This window comes from Hipposideros armiger, unplaced genomic scaffold, assembly GCF_001890085.2.
Source record: "Hipposideros armiger isolate ML-2016 unplaced genomic scaffold, ASM189008v1 scaffold_95, whole genome shotgun sequence".
NCBI classification, from domain to species: domain Eukaryota; kingdom Metazoa; phylum Chordata; class Mammalia; order Chiroptera; family Hipposideridae; genus Hipposideros; species Hipposideros armiger.
In genome coordinates this window covers 1,073,785-1,091,378 of record NW_017731445.1, presented here as the reverse complement: position 1 = coordinate 1,091,378, position 17,594 = coordinate 1,073,785, and the positions used below count along the sequence as shown (strand labels likewise).

At 39.5% G+C, this 17,594-nt stretch overlaps 1 protein-coding gene across 3 annotated transcripts in view; it reads right to left on the bottom strand.

Moving 5' to 3' along the window:
- GLIS3 (GLIS family zinc finger 3) overlaps window positions 1-17,594 on the bottom strand; it is a 433,026-nt gene that overhangs the window by 66,917 nt on the left and 348,515 nt on the right. For all 3 annotated transcript variants that reach the window (XM_019645914.1, XM_019645913.1, XM_019645915.1), the window contains one exon: window positions 373-517. In XM_019645914.1, coding sequence (XP_019501459.1) covers window positions 373-517 — 145 coding nt within the window. The remainder of the gene's footprint in view (window positions 1-372; window positions 518-17,594) is intronic.

Genomic DNA, 17,594 nt, shown 5'->3' with positions numbered 1-17,594 from the left:
CCATTAAGAAATCCACATGCAGCCTGTTACCTGCTTAAGGGGGAGGCATTTCCTTTGAGTCTAAATCAAGTTAATAAATTTAAGATACCTGGGGGGGGGGGTTGGGTGCGCTAAACTTTTTGCAGAAGTCCAGGACAAAAAAAGCTAATCCATTAGTTTACTTTGTTTCTTTATGAGAAAAACCAGTTGGCTGCCAAACCTAACTCAGAATTCAGATGGGGAAGTGGGAGGGTGGTCAAGGGCAGTCCATTGATAAAGCGCAATAAAGATGATCTTAGGAGACTTTTTCTCATATGAGTGTTCCATTTAACCAGAGTGAAGGGTCTAGAGAAGGTCAGGTGATATGGCTGGGTCTACCTTTGCTGTCATTACCTGGATAAAGGTCAGGCCCGGGCCCAGGGGAGCATCCCACTGCCCCATCTGCAGCAGCGTCTCGTGGGGAAGTGGCCGGCTGCAGCGGTTGCACGGTGAGGCAATCCGTGAGCAGGTCAGGGTGAAGTTCTGCGCTGGACCGCAACTAAGAGGAGAAAACAGAAGACAGATGGAAAAGGAAAGCTGTTTCCTGGAATACTTTCCTGGAAAGGCATCATGCCCCAAGGTTTAATGCAATTCAATCCACAAATATTTACCAAGCAACAGCTATAGGTTAGAGACATTGGGATTAACAGAGTCAATACAGGGGTCAGTTTTCCAATCCTAATAACACCTGGCAGGTGTTTCAGGAAAAATGTGGCTGGAAGTCCCTGATATTTCGACTTCTGAGAACTCAACTTCTATTATATTTCCTTTTATTTGCTCTGTATCTTATCAGAACTTGTAGTGATAACAAAAACAAACTCTAGTATATGTAGTACAGATTGGAAAGTGCTTTTAAAATACATTGATACTACTATGAAAATATTGTAGAGATAATTAAGCAATGTCCATTGAAATCTGACGTCTATAGATTTTACAGGAGAAAAAATTCACTAGTTAAATTTTAAAATAGTATGGAGCATGATTAAAAGAAAAACCAATGCAAAATAATGAAATTGGAACACTTCCTAATACAAGAACAAATTCAAAATGGATTGAAGACATAAATGTAAGACCTGAAACCATAAAACTCCTAGAAGAAAATATAGGGAATAAATTTGCAGACATTACCCTAAGCAATATTTTTACTGATACATCCCCGTGGGCAAAGGAAACTAAAGAAAAAATGAACATATGGGATTACATCAAACTTAAAAGTTTTTTCACAGCAAAGGAAACCATCAATAAAACAAAAAGGAAGCCTACTGAATAAGAGAAGATATTTGTCAATGATATATCTGATAAATTTTGGTTAACATCCAAAATTTATAAAACACTCATGCAACTCAACACCAAAAAAACAAACAACCCAATTAAAAATGGGCAGAGGATTGAAGAGACATTTCTCCAAAGAAGACATACAGATGGCCAACAGGCATATGAAAAAATGTTCAACATCACTTAGCATTAGGGAAATGCAAATGAAAACCACAATGAGATACCACTTCACTCTGGTCAGAATGGCTATCATCAATAAATCAACAAACAACAAGTGCTGGCGAGGCTGTGGAGAAAAGGGAACCCTGCTTCACTGCTGGTGGGACTGCAGATTGGTGCAGCCACTATGGAAATCAGTATGGAGGTATCTCAAAAAGCTGAAAATGGAACTACCTTATGACCCAGCAATTCCACTCTTACGTATTTATCCTGCAAAACCCAAGACACTAATTCAAAAAAATATATGCACCCCTATGTTCATTGCGTCACTATTTACAATAGCCAAGACTTGGAAACAATCGAAATGCCCATCGGTAGATGACTGGCTTAAGAAACTGTGGTACATTTACACAATGGAGTATTACTCAGCTATAAAGAAGAAGGAAATCGTACCATTTGCAACAATATGGATGGACCTAGAGAACATTATGCGAAGTGAAATAAGTCAGTCAGAGAAGGACAAATACCATATGATCTCACTTACATGTGGAATCTAAAGAACTGAATAAACGAGCAATGTAAACAGAAATAGTCTCAGAGACACAGAGGAAAAACTGATGATTGCTAGTTGGGAGGGGGTGGGGACGAGGGAGAAGGGGAAGGGATGAAACAACATAAATTGGTAACTATAATATGGCCTCAGGGATAGGAAAGACAGTTTGGGGAATATAATCAATAATGTAAATGTTTTTTAGGGGGCCAGAAGGACTCATGTCTTGTTAGGGAGACCATTTCAGGGACGGTGTAGAGGCCTGACCACTACACTGTACATCTGAAGCTGCCATTGAATAATATTATATGTCAACTATAATTTAATACATATGTAGTCATGGGATATGGAGTAAAGTGTGGGAATAGAATCAATGGAATTGTAATAGACATGTATGATATCGGGGGCAGTGGATGGGGGGAGGGCGGTTGTCATTTTGTAAGGGGTGAAAAGGATAACTATTGCATTGTTCTGTACACCTGAAACTAATAAAAAAAAGAAAGAAAGAAAAACCAGTATCATAGCAGAAACAGATCCCCAACAGTAAGTTACATGAAAAAAAACAACCAATTTCGATCTTTATTTTATCAAAACAAAACAAATTATTTATTAAAGTTACATGTAAAAAAATATAAACTCATAAAAACATTACAAAAAAGTCTAGATGAAAAGTTATCTGATCTCTTTATGAAAAAGTACTTTGTAAGTGTAGTTCAAATGGAAAAAAATCACAATGCAAGATTTAGTTACACAAAAATATTTACCTTCTGCTTATATAAAAACATAACACCTTAAAAATCTATAAATATATTTGTTACAGATATTGCAAATAGGTATTATCTCCAGTGTTTAAAGGGAGCATGTAAGTTGATATTGTCTTTATCAAGACAAAACTAAACCTTTAGATATAGGGCTGGAGTACCCTTGCTCATCCAACAAATATTTATTGAGTGTCAGGCACTCCTCTAGAATCTAGGAATACTGTGTTATGGAACTTGCACTCTAGAGGGGAAACAGATGAATAAATAAATATACAGTATCAGATGGGCATAAATGCTATGGAGAAGAGTTGATGCAGAGAAGGAAGACAGTGAGTTAGGGGTGAAGAATGGCGATTTTAGAGAGATGATCAGGGAAAACCGCTTGGAGACGGCACTTGTAAACAGCCTTGAAAGAAGTGAGGGAGTGAGCCCTGCAGATATATGGCGAAGAACCTGCCTGCCTTGTGGTGTGACTGGGATTATCTGAGGAATAGTAAGTAAGGCTGGAGTGGTGTCAGCCTGGGGCCTGAGGAAGAGGAATACAAGATGAAACCAGAGATGTAAGTGGGGAGAGAGAGGGTGTCAATTTAGTGTCCCTCTCTCCCTCCCTCCCAAATTAGACAAGCAGGAAAGGGCCTTCCAGAACACGTAAGGCTCTTAAACATTCACTGGTCCAGGCATTATCTACCAGTTGAGAAGGGAGGCACACAGCAGAATCTCCTGGGTGGGAACTGCCGCACCATGCAGTCCTTGACATGAACGTAAGATTTTTAAAAGGTAAAATACAAATGACGATACACATAAAAGTGTTCAGCAGACTTGCAAAGAAATGCAATGTTAAAGGTTTTCTTAAAAAAGTATCAATTATCAAAACCTTTAAAAAAGCAATGGTAGTGAAGGTACAGTGAGAGGGGCATTCTCAAACACTGGTGGTAGGAGTGTACATTGGTACAAACTTTCTAGATGGTATCTGGCAATATTTGTTCAAGACCCATAATTTAAACCATTTGATCACAGGATCTGTCTTAAGAAAACAGCCAGAAGAAATGTGAAGGAAGATTTATACCCAATGCTCCAACAATAGTCCACAAGTAGGGCTAATGAATGCTCTTATATCAATTTGATAAAATATTATGCAGCCATTAAAATAATGCTCATGAAGATAAAAGCAAAACACAAAATTATATGTGCAAAATAATAATTATATAAAAACATATAGACAAAATACTGTTAAGAAAATGTAATTCAATATTAAAACTGAGTTTTGTTCCTAAGGGCAATATCATGAGTTTATGTCCTCTGCTTTTTTTAAAAAATCACTTCCTGTGCTTTCCAAATCCCAGTGACGGGTTGGAGCTGGCGTGCACCAATCCAAGAGCATCACTCATGTGTATCATTTCCAAACTTCCCATGCAATGATGTCAGGCTGATAGCTTGAAATTGATCATGGTAAGAATATTTACACCATGGAAATTGGCAAATGCTACAAATTGGGGCATTTTTATATGCAGAGCTGGTTGTTAACACTACCAGCACACCACCACCAATGACTCTGATCCACCCTCTGATCAGAAAAAAGCACACACAGATATAAGACATAAGTCAATTACCATTTAGAGAGCAGTATTTCTTGGATCTCAGAAAGCTTCAGGAAGAGACATAGGTTAAGGTCTTAGTCCAAGAATATGAAAATGGCATAGTGACCCTAAGTACAGGGAAGAAGCATTTAACACATGGAGTGAATGAGACATAATTATAATTTCCTCGGCTTTGCTACACTGGAATCTCTGACCAAGACTGTCTGAGTTAATGCCTAGCCCTCTCAGGGTCTTTGGAAAATATGTTTGTTATTTTGGTACTAACCTAACACATACCGCGCAAGAAAAACTGGAAAAAAAATCAAGGCCTAGAATGAGTTCTGGTGATCACTTTTAATTTGTCTCCCATCGTTAAAATGTGATCTGGGGCCCACATGTTCCACGAGGCATGGACATGAATGTCTCTCTGCTTTCTATTACCGACTACTCCAGGGTTTTACAGTTATCAGTACCAATGAGGTCTTTCCAAGGAATTTCACGGCCATGGTTACTCCTGGAGTCAAAGGCAGGCAATTCTTCCTTAGCTTCAGCAAGTTTTCATGTTTTCCAAGAGTGTGATTCCATACAACTTTGTGGTGAGAGTTAATTTGGTTTTCTCTGAGATTAGGCATGGTTCTAGAAAGTGCTTCTAAATTGAACAAGCCTTGAGGACCTTATGCAAAATTTCCAAAGGGGGGCCATACACATAGAAATGCAGTAATGATATATAAGTTTAGTATCCCTCTCAGATTATTAGACCAGAAAAGGGCCGTCCAGACCATTTCAGGCTCTTAAATATTCTCTATTTCAGGAATTATCTACTGGGTAAGGCAGGAGAGACATAGCAGAATCTTCTGAGAGGGATGTTTTTCAACAAAACACAGTTTTTCATTTGGAATAAGAAACCCAACTATTTATATAAAATAAATTACATAATGGATATTTCAACCACATCTTCCTAGCTTCTAGGAATATAAAAAAGACAGAGGGAAGTTTTCCAATGGGAGGTGGTCTCTCACCTAAGGTTCTCAAACCTGGGTATGCATGAGAGTCACCTGTAGGCCCACCCAGAGCTGTGATTCTATGGGTCTGGGGTGCACTTCTGACAAGTTCTCAGGTCACGGTGATGCTGGTGGTCTGGGAACCACACTTGCAGAACAGGATTCTAAGAATCCTGATAAGGCCAGCTAGATTTTTTGGGTTATGAGGAAAGGAAACAAATTGTGGAAATAGGAAATTATAAAAACCAAATTGTCTTTAACACATGAACCTCATGTCTTAGTATGTCTCTCTTCCAATCTCATAATAATAAATGGTTACACGAATTTCTGTCTTAAAAACAATCTGGATGTGTATTTTCTTTCCTAGGTATCAAAAAGTTTAAAAATTTCAATCCAGTTTAATACCTGCTCTTAGGAGAGAGCAAAGGACTTTTCTTTTATGGAACCCTTGCTGCTCTTTAGGGAAAGAAATGGAATTTGAACCCACTGATCATTGATTTGTCTGGTTTAAAGGGCTTCTGGTTGGACAGCACCAAGGACCATTATTCAGATTGTAATCTATCACCCCTGGAGTTGTTTCACTCAGCTACCCCAACCATACCCCATTGCCCCGTTGGTTTCAGAGTAGCACTGCCTTTCTCTATGCTTCTCAGTCATTCATTGAACAAGTATTTCTTGGGTCTCAATCATAGGCCAGGCACTGTTCTAGGGCCCTGAAATACATCAGCAATCAAATCAAAGATCCTCACTGAGGAGTTAATGTTCAGAGGAGGGAGTAAACAGTAAACACATTAACTAAATAAGTAAATTGTATAGAAATTGGTAAGTGCTATGGAGACAAGAAAAGAAGGGTAGGTGAAATTGGGAATTCTGGAGAGAACTGTGGCCTTGTTGAGAAAAGATACTCAAGCGATCACATGACCAGTGGAGAAAATGACCTAAGCGTATGAATATATCAAGGGGAGGAGGCGTTTTAGAAGGAGGGAACTGCAAGGAGACTAGTGTGGCTAGGGTGAGGCATGAGCTAGAAAGAAGCAGGAAATGAGGTCTGAGAGGTGGGGTGGGGGCAGAGCCAGACCAAGCAAGACCCCACAGCCCTCAAGGAACACTTTGGCTTTTAGACTTAGTGCTGCAGAAAATTTCTGTAAGGTCTCCATCATGTGTTTCCTGGGAGGCTCATCTCATCTCCTATTCTTATCCACAGCTGGAGAAGCACTTTGTCTCCCTTGGAGAGCCCACATGAGCTGTGAGGTATGGAGACACTGATGGTTAGTTCTGTGTCAACTCCGCTGGGCTACAGCACCCAATTATTCAATCAAACACTAGGCTTTGCCATGAAGAAATTCTATAGATGGGGTTAACATCTACAGTCACTTAACTTTAAAGATATTATCATCTACAATCTGGGTTGGCCTCATCCAATCAGTGAAAGGTCTCAAGAGCAAAAAACTAAGGTTTCCCTGAAAAAGAAGAAATTCCTCCTCTAGACTGTAGCACCAGCTCCTGCCAGAGTTCCTAGCCCCACAGATTTCTGACTTGCTGACCCCCACAATCATGTAAGCTAATTCCTTTCCTTGAAATAAACTAATTTCTCTCTCTTTCTCTTCCTCCAGTGCCCCTCCAACTGGTTCTGTTTCTCTAGAAAAGCATGACTAATACAGGTCTGGGAGAATGCACATTGAAAGCCGCCACCACAGGATGAGCATTTCGGGTCAGGAAGGAAAGAAAGTGGTGCACACAACCACCAGAAAAGGGCTGGATGTGCACAGCCACCGTGATACACTTTCAAAGGCTGTATTTCATTTCAATAAATATATACAAAATCCTTGTAGTGTGCTCACTACATGTGTCTCATGACAACCCTATGAGGCACATACTGTTGTGGTTTCCATTTTAGAGATGAAAAAGCTAGAATGACACAGCTAGTAAAGGTTGGGCTTGGATTCGAGTATCTCAGAATCCAAGTCAGGCACCCCGAAGTTATATTATACTGGCTTCAGGAATAATCCACCTCAATAGTCTCCTTTCCTCCACCGTACTGCACACTCACACACTTTCCCTTTCCTCTTAGGACTTTAAAAAAATATATTTTAGCCACAAGCCTATCAGCTAATCTTGGTCTAGTTGGGGAAAGAGTAAAGGGTCCTCAGGTTCTCTGAAAAAGTTGCTAGTGTATCTCATTACCATTGTGTAGACCCAATTTCTTTCCTTGAAATCAATTTCTCTCTGTCTCTTCTTCCCTTTCTCCTCAACTGGTTCTGCTTCTCTGCAAAAGCCTGACAGATACAGACCCTATTCGAATGCACTTTGATTCTGTGCTACTCCCTTCCCCAGCTCTGGTGTGCCCATCCCCCAGCTTCTGTGTTTACAGCCAAGAGCTAGCAGGCCCCCACCCCAACACACACACACACACACACACACACACACACACACGCACGCACGCACGCACGCGCGCGCGCGCGCGCGCGAGTGACTAACCAGAGCTTCTTTGCCTTGCAGTGTGACCAAATCTGAGGTTTAAGTTAGCACTCCAGCTCTCCCCTGCCTAGCGTCTTCCCCTCCCCTCTTTCCTCTATTGGATTCTCCTGGGAGCACTTCAGTAGCTCACATACACCTGAATTCTTGCTTCACAGTCTGCTTCCAGGAGTACCCAACTTAGTAAACATCCCCAAATACCTCTGATTTGGTTCAGGAATGCAGAGAGCCAATCAGCAGCACTCACAGACTGCTCAAATGCACACTGCTCCCGCCTCTTCAGCACCCGAGGTGCCCACATTCCAGGGGTACAGTAACTAGATGTTTAATGAAAGTGGGGTGTTCTGGAATATTATGGATAATACTAAAAGCATAATTGTGGAGGCGAAATGAAACACAGAACCATCATTTAGAAGAATAATGAGCATTCAAAGGGGCCCCTGATACCACTGGGGCCAAACTTTTATCTAATGTATAACTTCCCTACAGCAACCCCAGTAAATGGCTCTCAAACTTTGCTTGATTCCCTATAGTAACGGGCAACTTACTTCTTCACCTTGGCAGTCAGCTTCAATTTTAGATATTTCCAACTGTCAGGAAGCTTTTTTGCAAACTGAGTCCTGATCCGGATCTCAGCAACTATTAGGATTGCAATGCATCTGTCTACCCATAAACCTGCAGTAAGGTTCATGGACCGACTAGGAAGAAAAGAGACACCTCTGAGTCTCAGAAATTAATCTGTGAATCTTTGAGTGTTAATGACCCTGATCTTCAATGACCCATTTTAGGGCTTAATTTCTATCCAGGTGCAAGTAAACAAATTGGCTCCTTAGCTTCTGTACAATCTCCCACTATGAAATATTTGTTCCAAATGATAGTTTTTCAATGTTAATAATGAAATCACCTATCCAGGCTTGACAAGTTTCCTGCATTTGGAAATTCGAGCTGCTTCCGTAACAATGCAGGGATTTTTCTTAATATATAAAAACAAGGCACCGTCAATTGTGATTTTATTTGTTTTTTTGTTCAAGACTACTCTGTTAATGTTTATAAGCTCTCGAAACAAGAGATGGAAATTCTACTCCCATCATTTTCTCATTTCAGATATGACTGAATAATCGTCCAAGATTAAGTGAGTCAAGTGGAAATAATTAGGAAAGGGAAAAAGGCCCAGATTCTTCAATTTTCAGTTCCATTACATTTTATTGCAAGAGCAAAGGCTTTCTGTTCGCTGGCAGTGAGACATACTTGCAAAGAAAAAGAGGCGCAATCAAAGGCCTTTTGTTTTCCCTTTCTCCAATGAGCACAATCTATCTGGCTGTGCATGTTTATGCATCACCTTGTAGGGACTCCTTTGTTCGCTAGAAATCAAATGCCACCCAAATATATTTCTGGAGAAACTCAGCCAGAAGGAAGGACAAGTAGGATTTTTTTTTCCAGAGGGTTAAGGTTTAGTACCAAAACATTCTTTCTCATCAAGCATTCTCCATGACACTTCAAGCAATGCGGATCTCAGGGAATCAACGCATTGCCAAAGGCTTAAAAATAATTACAATGAATTAACCTATTATATTAATTACGATTAATTTCTAGTTGAATCTAAAAATTCTCTCTCTAGGGGATTCTTTAGCATTGACATTTATGAAGTGGCATTGGCATATCATAGGTAATTAATCTCCAAAAGTCTGCTATCAAATTAGTTTCCTTTGGGAATGACCAATTTGCAAAGAGGAACAGAAATGAGAATGAAGACTTCGAAAAACAGCACTGCAAGAAACCTCCTTGGGAACATGAAGTACCGTCCAATCGAGCACCCTGACCTTCTATATAGGGGACATCCATTTGGTCAGCAGTGACTCCAAATAGGTCAAAAATTTTATCCATAGCTGATCAATGAACATACAAAAATAACTGAATTGGTGCATCTCAATAAGAGATGAAAAAAATCAATGCCAGTATAGACACTACAAAACTACTACTTATTTAGTCAAAAATGATGCTTGATGGGAATTGCTCACAGAGACACAATTTCAAACTAAAAAGGAGCTAGAGTCCAATAATCTCAAGTACCAACTCTACAGAAGTGCCGTCCAACAGAACTGTCTTCCATGATGGAAAAGTTCTGTGCTGTACTAATTCTCAGACATGAGCCACATGTGATGAATGAACACTTGAAATGTGGGTAATACAACTGAGGAATAAGATTTTATTTTATTTTAACTTTACCAAATTTTAATTAATTTAAATTTAAATATATGGTATTGAACTGCGCAACATTACCACATAATATGGTGGCAGCTCAGCCTTTGTCTAAATGCCTTTGATGACAGGGAATTCATTTCCTTCCAACTCAGTACCATCCATTACTAAATACGTCTAATCATTAGAACGTTTTGCTGATGAACTGTAATCTGCACCCACTGGCATTTATTCCTCCCCTCCTCTCCCAGACCACACAGAATAACTGCTCACAGTATACTTTGTACCATATTTCCCCATGTACAAGACGCACCCTTTTCCGAAAAATTTGGGGTCTAAAAACTGGGTGCATCTTATACAGTAGTTGTATGAGCGCAAAAACAAGTGCGAAAAAAGTGGGAAATGCAAGTAAAACAAAAATCTACAACCACTGTATAAGACGCACCCAGTTTTTAGACCCCAAATTTTTTGAAACAGGGTGCGTCTTATACATGGGGAAATACGGTAGTTCTTTTAACATTAGAGAGGCCTCAAAATGCTGTGTATTATAGAATTTCAGCCCCCAGAGGAGCTGTGGTTTAGTGTGTCTGCCCTCCATTAGCAGTTTTTTTCTACAGGTTGTACATTTAGTTTTTTATATCGATAGGAAGATACTTAATAGGAGGAGCTTGGGTCTTTTCGTTTGACACACTGGTTCAACTACTGTGTGATCCTGGGCACGTATATTCACTTGCCTGAGTATAAAATGAAGACAATACCACTGAATCATCTTAGTCACTCTGAGAACTAACTGAGATAGGATTCAGAAAGCACTTGGCACACAGAAGTCACTAGAGTGTCAGTCCCTTCTCTCTCATGTGGCATATTAGTCTACTCACCACCCCAATTTCCTCTTAACATTGGGACTCAACGGCTATCATGCACATGATATCTCAATACTAATACAGTGAACCAGCTGTCTGACCATGGTGGAGTATATCAGAACAAACATATCCTTTGCCCTAGACTTTCTACCTCTATCGATGCAGCCTTAAGAGTCAATAGCTTTAAAAAAAATCCATATTATACTCTTCATTCATTTATTCATCGTCAGTCATTCATTCACTCAGTACATATTTACTGAGCCCTTACCATGTGATGAAAGCTATGCTAGGCCTCACAGATAAAGTGCGCACAGATAACTGAGTTCCCTGCCCTCATGGGGTTTACAGTGTGGCTCAAAACTTGCCATTAAGTAAAAATCCCTAGATCTTTTTTCCCATGTGATGCTCTTTATTGCTGATGGTTCTTTATATTTGGAAGTTAATTTTTAAAGCTCCATTGCCATTTGATGGTGCAGAATCTCTTGGATGTGTTTCATTTCACTCAGTCACTAAGTTGGCCACCCTTTTTCCCACGTGGGGGCCATTTGCAAACTCGATGAATATATTCTCTGGCACCAAAGATGTTAAATCTCTGCCCAAGAGTGAGCTCCTTCTAAAAATAACCCATGCCCTGTCGACACTAAGCCATTAACAACCACTTAAATAACAGCTTATTCACAATATGGATCATGAAAGATTAGAGTGTGGGCTCTAGACACAAAATACCTGAATTTGAGCTTGCATGTCCTTATTTATGAACTGTGAGACAACCATGAGCAAGGTGTTTAGCATCCCTTTCGCTCCATGTTCTCTGTACAACGTAGCTAATGGCAACTAATGTGTAAGGTCATTGTTAGGGGTAACATAAGATTATAAAGTCTGTCACCAATACATAGTATGTAGTCATTGTTCAACACCTTAACTACTATTTCTGTTACTACTTTTCTCATTAATGTCCAGTACGAAAGCATTGTAACACTGTCTAACATGTGCTTCTATTTTCTTTTTTTTTCTCCCATCCATTTTTTGGGGATTGTTCTCTTTTAATCAACCACTTTCTTATAGACACCATAATGTAGCAACGTGACAAAGGAAAAAGAATAGGGACTTTGGGGTCAAGTAGATACAAGTTCAATATTAATATGTGGTCTGTGGAAGCTCTTTAACCTCAAAAGGCTTCACTACCATCCTCGTAGAATGGGGGTAATAATACCAACTCTGGGGGGTTATTACAGGATTACATCTAAGGAAAGTGGCTAGTATAGTACATAGCTCATTTTTTTTCTTCTCTTCTCTAGAAGCAGAAGCTATTATCACTATTAGGAGTAATGCCTGTTAGAACCCTGGGGTTCTTGCTTACCCTCACAAACAACAGTCTGGGACCAAACAGTGTCCTAATCAAGACATTAACACAGTTTTGGATGATAAATATCACCTGAAAATTATTCTTCATCAGAAGAATATAGCTAGCTGTAGACTTTTCTAAAAGTCCAAAAATGTGTTAGAAATCAAAACCAATAATAAAACATTTCAGAACACTTTGGGGATGTTGATACTTCATCTAAATGTCCTACTTACCAATCTGTACCACTATTTTTTAATAGCTATCCTGGACAGGTTTGGGGAGTTGAGATTCAAAAGGATGTTGAAATGAGACAGGCATTCCACTTGGATTTTTATATTATGTTAACATTTGTGAAAACATCATTTTACTCCTGAGTCAGTATTCTTCTAAAACTGACACCAAGAATCTTACTTTTTTTTTTTTCTTCTGACTGGAAAATATTACATAAACGGACATAGTTAAAGGTAGATTCAAACTTCACCTGGAGGAATATCTCAAAAGCAGAGCATTAAATTAAAAGGGTGAGTTGTTTAAGACAAGTAGAGAAATATTAATATGGGACTTCACATGGCCATGAGAAATAGCCTTCTTCACCCTCTGGGGCCTGGTAATGGGGTCGTGAAGACTCAGAGCAAGACGAGGTGTATACGTCTATCATAACTTTTCATAAATCCCTCCTGACACCAGCTCACTGCACTAATGTGACCAAATACATTCCATCCCATCCAGTCAAGTGCAGCATTTTTCTTTCTATTCAAGTATTCTCAAGGTTTAATTAAAGCAGCCAGCTATCTAGTAATTACTTCCCTCCTCCATCTTACCAGCTCCTTATTGTCTGCCTTTGAATTGATTTCTGACTACAGCCCCTGCCTGTGCTATAGTTTAGGAAATATGGGGAGAGACTAACTGCAGAAGTAATTTTTCCTTCCTTTCATTTAATTAAAACCGATTGTCTAAAAAAGATTTGAGGCTGATTTTTACCTTGCATGAGTGTTTGGACAATTTTTTAAATGCCTAAGTCTAAAAGTTGAAGGCTGTCATTTCAATGAAGAGCACTTGCTTGCTTTCTGCTCTCCCATCCATCCCATACTCAACAGTCAGTTTTAATTTCCTCAAGTACACTGCTGACAATGTCATTCCCCACTTTTAAAGCCCTTTAGTGACTCTCCACCACGCATTATCTACAGCCCAAACTCACAGGCTTTAACAGGTTGGCTCTCACCTAGCTGTGTGACTTCATGTTCCATGTCTCTATGTCATATGGAGCCAAGACGCTCGCCCCTAGAATCCTTGTTCATTCTCATTCATGTCTCATGTTGGGCTTCTGGCCACAAGCCTCCCTCATCTGGACTCCCCTTTTCTCCAGACTCTCCATATCTACAACACATGCTGCATATTCTCCAGGGTCCAATTCAGTGTCGCCTCTTTATTGATGTTTTCCCAGATCTTTCCATTCAAAAGTCATTTCTTCCTTTTCAAACATTCCAACAGCAATTTCTCTGTATTACTCTGATGGTACTTGTGGTTTTCTACATTGAATGGTTACTTATTTATAAATTATGTGCGTATGTCTGTGTGTGTGTGTGTGTGTGTGTGTGTGTGCGCGCATGTGTGCGCGTTGTGTGTGTGTGTGTCACAAGAGACAAAAAAAGCTCCTTGTAAACAGAAACCACATCAGCTTGATCATGCAAGCCAAAAAGTGCTTTTTTTCCCACCAAAGGTACTCTATAAATGTTTGGGGAAATGCGTAAACAAATAAATGAATGAATAACAAATGACTCAATAGCTGCTAAGAATTCATTAATCCATACTTATTCTTTAGGGAAGCCCCTGAATACAGATAAAAGCATGTCTTCACGCAATATAAGAGGAAAAAGACAATGAGGCAGTTTAAGTATGTCGAAATTATCAACTAAGAATAAAATAGAAGTTAACCAAGTGAAATCTTAAGAGAAGTTAAAAAAAAAACCCAGAAAGACATTTGGGAAGTTTATTTCCTTATTATATTCAGTCCCCGTTGATGCCAAATTTTACTAGATAATACTATTCGCATTTGTATATTGCCTCTTGGAATGTGCAAATGAGCAATCCTTCCAATAGGAAATGCTAATTTGTTACATTTATACTTCGTATCATTCATCTGGAAGGACTGGGAACAAATCCAATTTTCTACCTTCCTTTTAAAGATTCAATGTCTAGCATATATTTGATAAGCAGAGCACAGCAATTGCGAGCTGAGTGGGCCCGAAATGACATACTGGCACCCCTTTTATGATAACCTATACAGCCAAAACTAGAACCTCCATCTTTTGACTCCTGGTTGAATAAATGACCAGCTGTCTCCCTGGTACCTTTGTCACTGCCCCAAATACAGCCTTTAAATACTGCTCCAGAGCCTTTTCCACCCTGAGGTCATGCCACCAATGTTAAGTGCTTGCCTGTGGGGTTATTTTTGTCAATGCACAAAAGCATTTTACTGAAGGTAACTTCCCATCTCTCATCTGACAATGGTATGTCTTAGAGAAATGCATGAATCAAATAATCTTTTGATGCTTTGGTGAAATGGAGCACTCCCTTCTCTTTGGTCATTGGGAGGGAGGGCTGGTTCAGAGAAGTTCTTCAGGGTGAAGCCAAAGACAGGAACTGGACTTCTCTAGTTTATGGACTCCTGTATTCTATGCAGTCTCTGCCAAAGTCATGTTCATGTTTACAATCTACTATTTCTTCTTTGAACAGACTTCATTTTGTCTTTCTTATTATCATCCACCCACTGTGGTGAACAAAAGTCCCATCTCAAAAGAAAGAAAGAAATAACCCACCCCAGAAATCTAGACTAGAAAGCCAAAAATCCAAGGAAGTATGGAAGGATGATGGGGGTTGTCTGTGGCCACTCATGGTGCCAGGTTTACATCTCAGCAGCTCTGTCCTAGACTACACTAGTCTTGCTGGTTCTGACAGAATGAGGAGAAAGGAAACCAGATTAAGATGAGGAAGTAGAAACAGGTGTTGTCAATGTTGCACATTGTATTCTAGGCTGGAGAACACGATGCTATTTTTCTTCCCCAGCTGTCCTCCCATTGGCAGGTCTTAGCATGTATGCTTTTGTTCTCAAGTTCTATAAGGAACTCCAAACTCAGTGGTCTGCTGTGTCTAACTCCACTCTCAAATGCTCTGGGCCTCATGTTGCTTGTCTGTCATCATTATTAGCACCCCTTGGGAAGATGCAATGATTGAAAGTAATTTCACTTTCTGACAGGACAGGAAGCTACTTCAGACCTCTGCAAAGAGACCAGTGCGCTGGTAACTTTTATTCCACTAGAAATAAATTTATCAGAGAAATACTCTTATATTTACACTGAGGGAAAGAAAAGGGCCAGAGAAAGACATGTCTCCCTTTCATCCCCAAAAACTCCCCAAAGTAGAGCCAGAGAAAATAGATGTGCTGTCGAGTCAAACAACTGACATTTTAAGCCACTATTGGGGGCATATTTTTGGTATGACTTTAAACGAAGAAAATTAGATATTTTACTTTTAATCAGAAATTAACAAGTCAGCAGTACTCCATGTAAAATACAATCTTAAGAACAAAAAATGGTGATATTAAGAAATAATAATCTATCCTGAGAATTTTGTTTCACGGTTCACAGAAACTAAAGCTCATGCTTTTTAGCAGAAACCCAAGATCTGCCTAACAATACAAAGCACACATCTTTGTAAAACTCCCATAGTAATCAAACATCAAGGAAAGGTAGTATGAGAAATACAGGCGACTTAATTTTTCCCTCCTATTTGGAAGATCAAAAGAATAGCTCTATTCTACCAATAAGAAACCCCCCAGTCTCTCTCCTACCTCCCCACTGGGGAACCAAGCAAATTCCATGGGTTCTCATGTCATTACCACAGGCTGAAATGATGTAACAATAACAAAAAACAGGGGTGTCCCCCTGCATCAACTCTCTAATCAGTTTCAAAGTATGTTTTTTTTTGGTTCTCATTGACGCCACTCAAAGGAACTGGTCACTCGTGGTCTCAAAAGTTTTACAACAAATTGCGTGATTAAATTCCTTAAACACGTCTGTCCATTACTAATCCTCTTTTGCCAACATCCCTTTCAGAGAAAAATTGCAGCACTCCATGGTGCCTGATTTATATTTCATTTTGAGAACAGGAAGTAAAGGGATTAAAGTTGAGGATTAAAACATTTACTCTTTTCTGCATTTTTTCTCCTCCCAAATGGCTTCCTCGTTGCCATGGCTACTGTTCACTGGTCCTTAGCCCTGAATGCAAATCTTTTTGCATTAATAAAATATTTTAAATGAGACTTCACAGAAAACAATAGGGAAAGTAGCTTTAAGTTCAACAATTGCTCCTGAAAGCTGAAATTTTTTAAAAAAATTATTTTTTCTTCATCCTTTTATTGGTATCCTCAAGGGTAAAACTTAAACTAAAAGATAGTACAGGGACAATCTAAAGATATAAAATGCAAAATTAGAATTATACAGCAGGGGTACAATGAGATTACTCTGAGACAGTGAGTTTGGTTGTTAGTTTATAAACCACTGTTTGCAGGAAGATTAAGTGTTCTTGGGAATTTCTCAAATGTTGCAATACCACACAGAACATTTTAAAGGCAAAATGCACGTAAATGCAGTGTTGCAATTCCACACTGTAATACCAGTCAGAAAATGAGAACTGAGGCTTTCGCCACCACAAAGTTAACTTAACTATATCAATGTAAATATCACACTGCTTTCTATCCAACTCATTGGTGCTTTGTGGCGGCAGCATCTGCACAGGACTGTTGCAAAAGAGGCGACAGTATGTGTACTGTCCGGGCTCAAGATGTCCGCGTGCGGAGTGACACAGCTGATGCCGTGCTGGGCGTCGAAAAGGAAGAGTGACATTGACAAGTGAACAAACACAACTGTGTTTGAATGGTTCCTTTAAAAGCACTCTCCTGACATTCGTTTTAGAATATATCGCCTACATTCCTTTAGAGAGCCAAGAAAAACTAAGGAAATGGAATAGTAAAACTCCATTTTAAGATCTGTTCTTAAAGTCCAATAGCAGGATGGGCTCCAGGATAAATTGTGCAGTGACTTCTAAAACACCACCCCATCCTTTTTTATGGTTCTTAACGCTTGGTTTTTCTCTGCTTTGTCATCCAGTGGTCCCAAAACATTCCTTTATTTCCCAGAGACCCTATTGAAACTACCTTTTCCAGGTCCAAGTATACTTGTCATTTTTCACTTCTGATCCCATACTCCCATTAAAACCACCTTCCTTTCATAATATCCACAGAGGACGGACGTAAACGCTGTATTGATAAATTAATGGGTGTGAAGGGACTGTTGCATTGTCTTTGCCATAT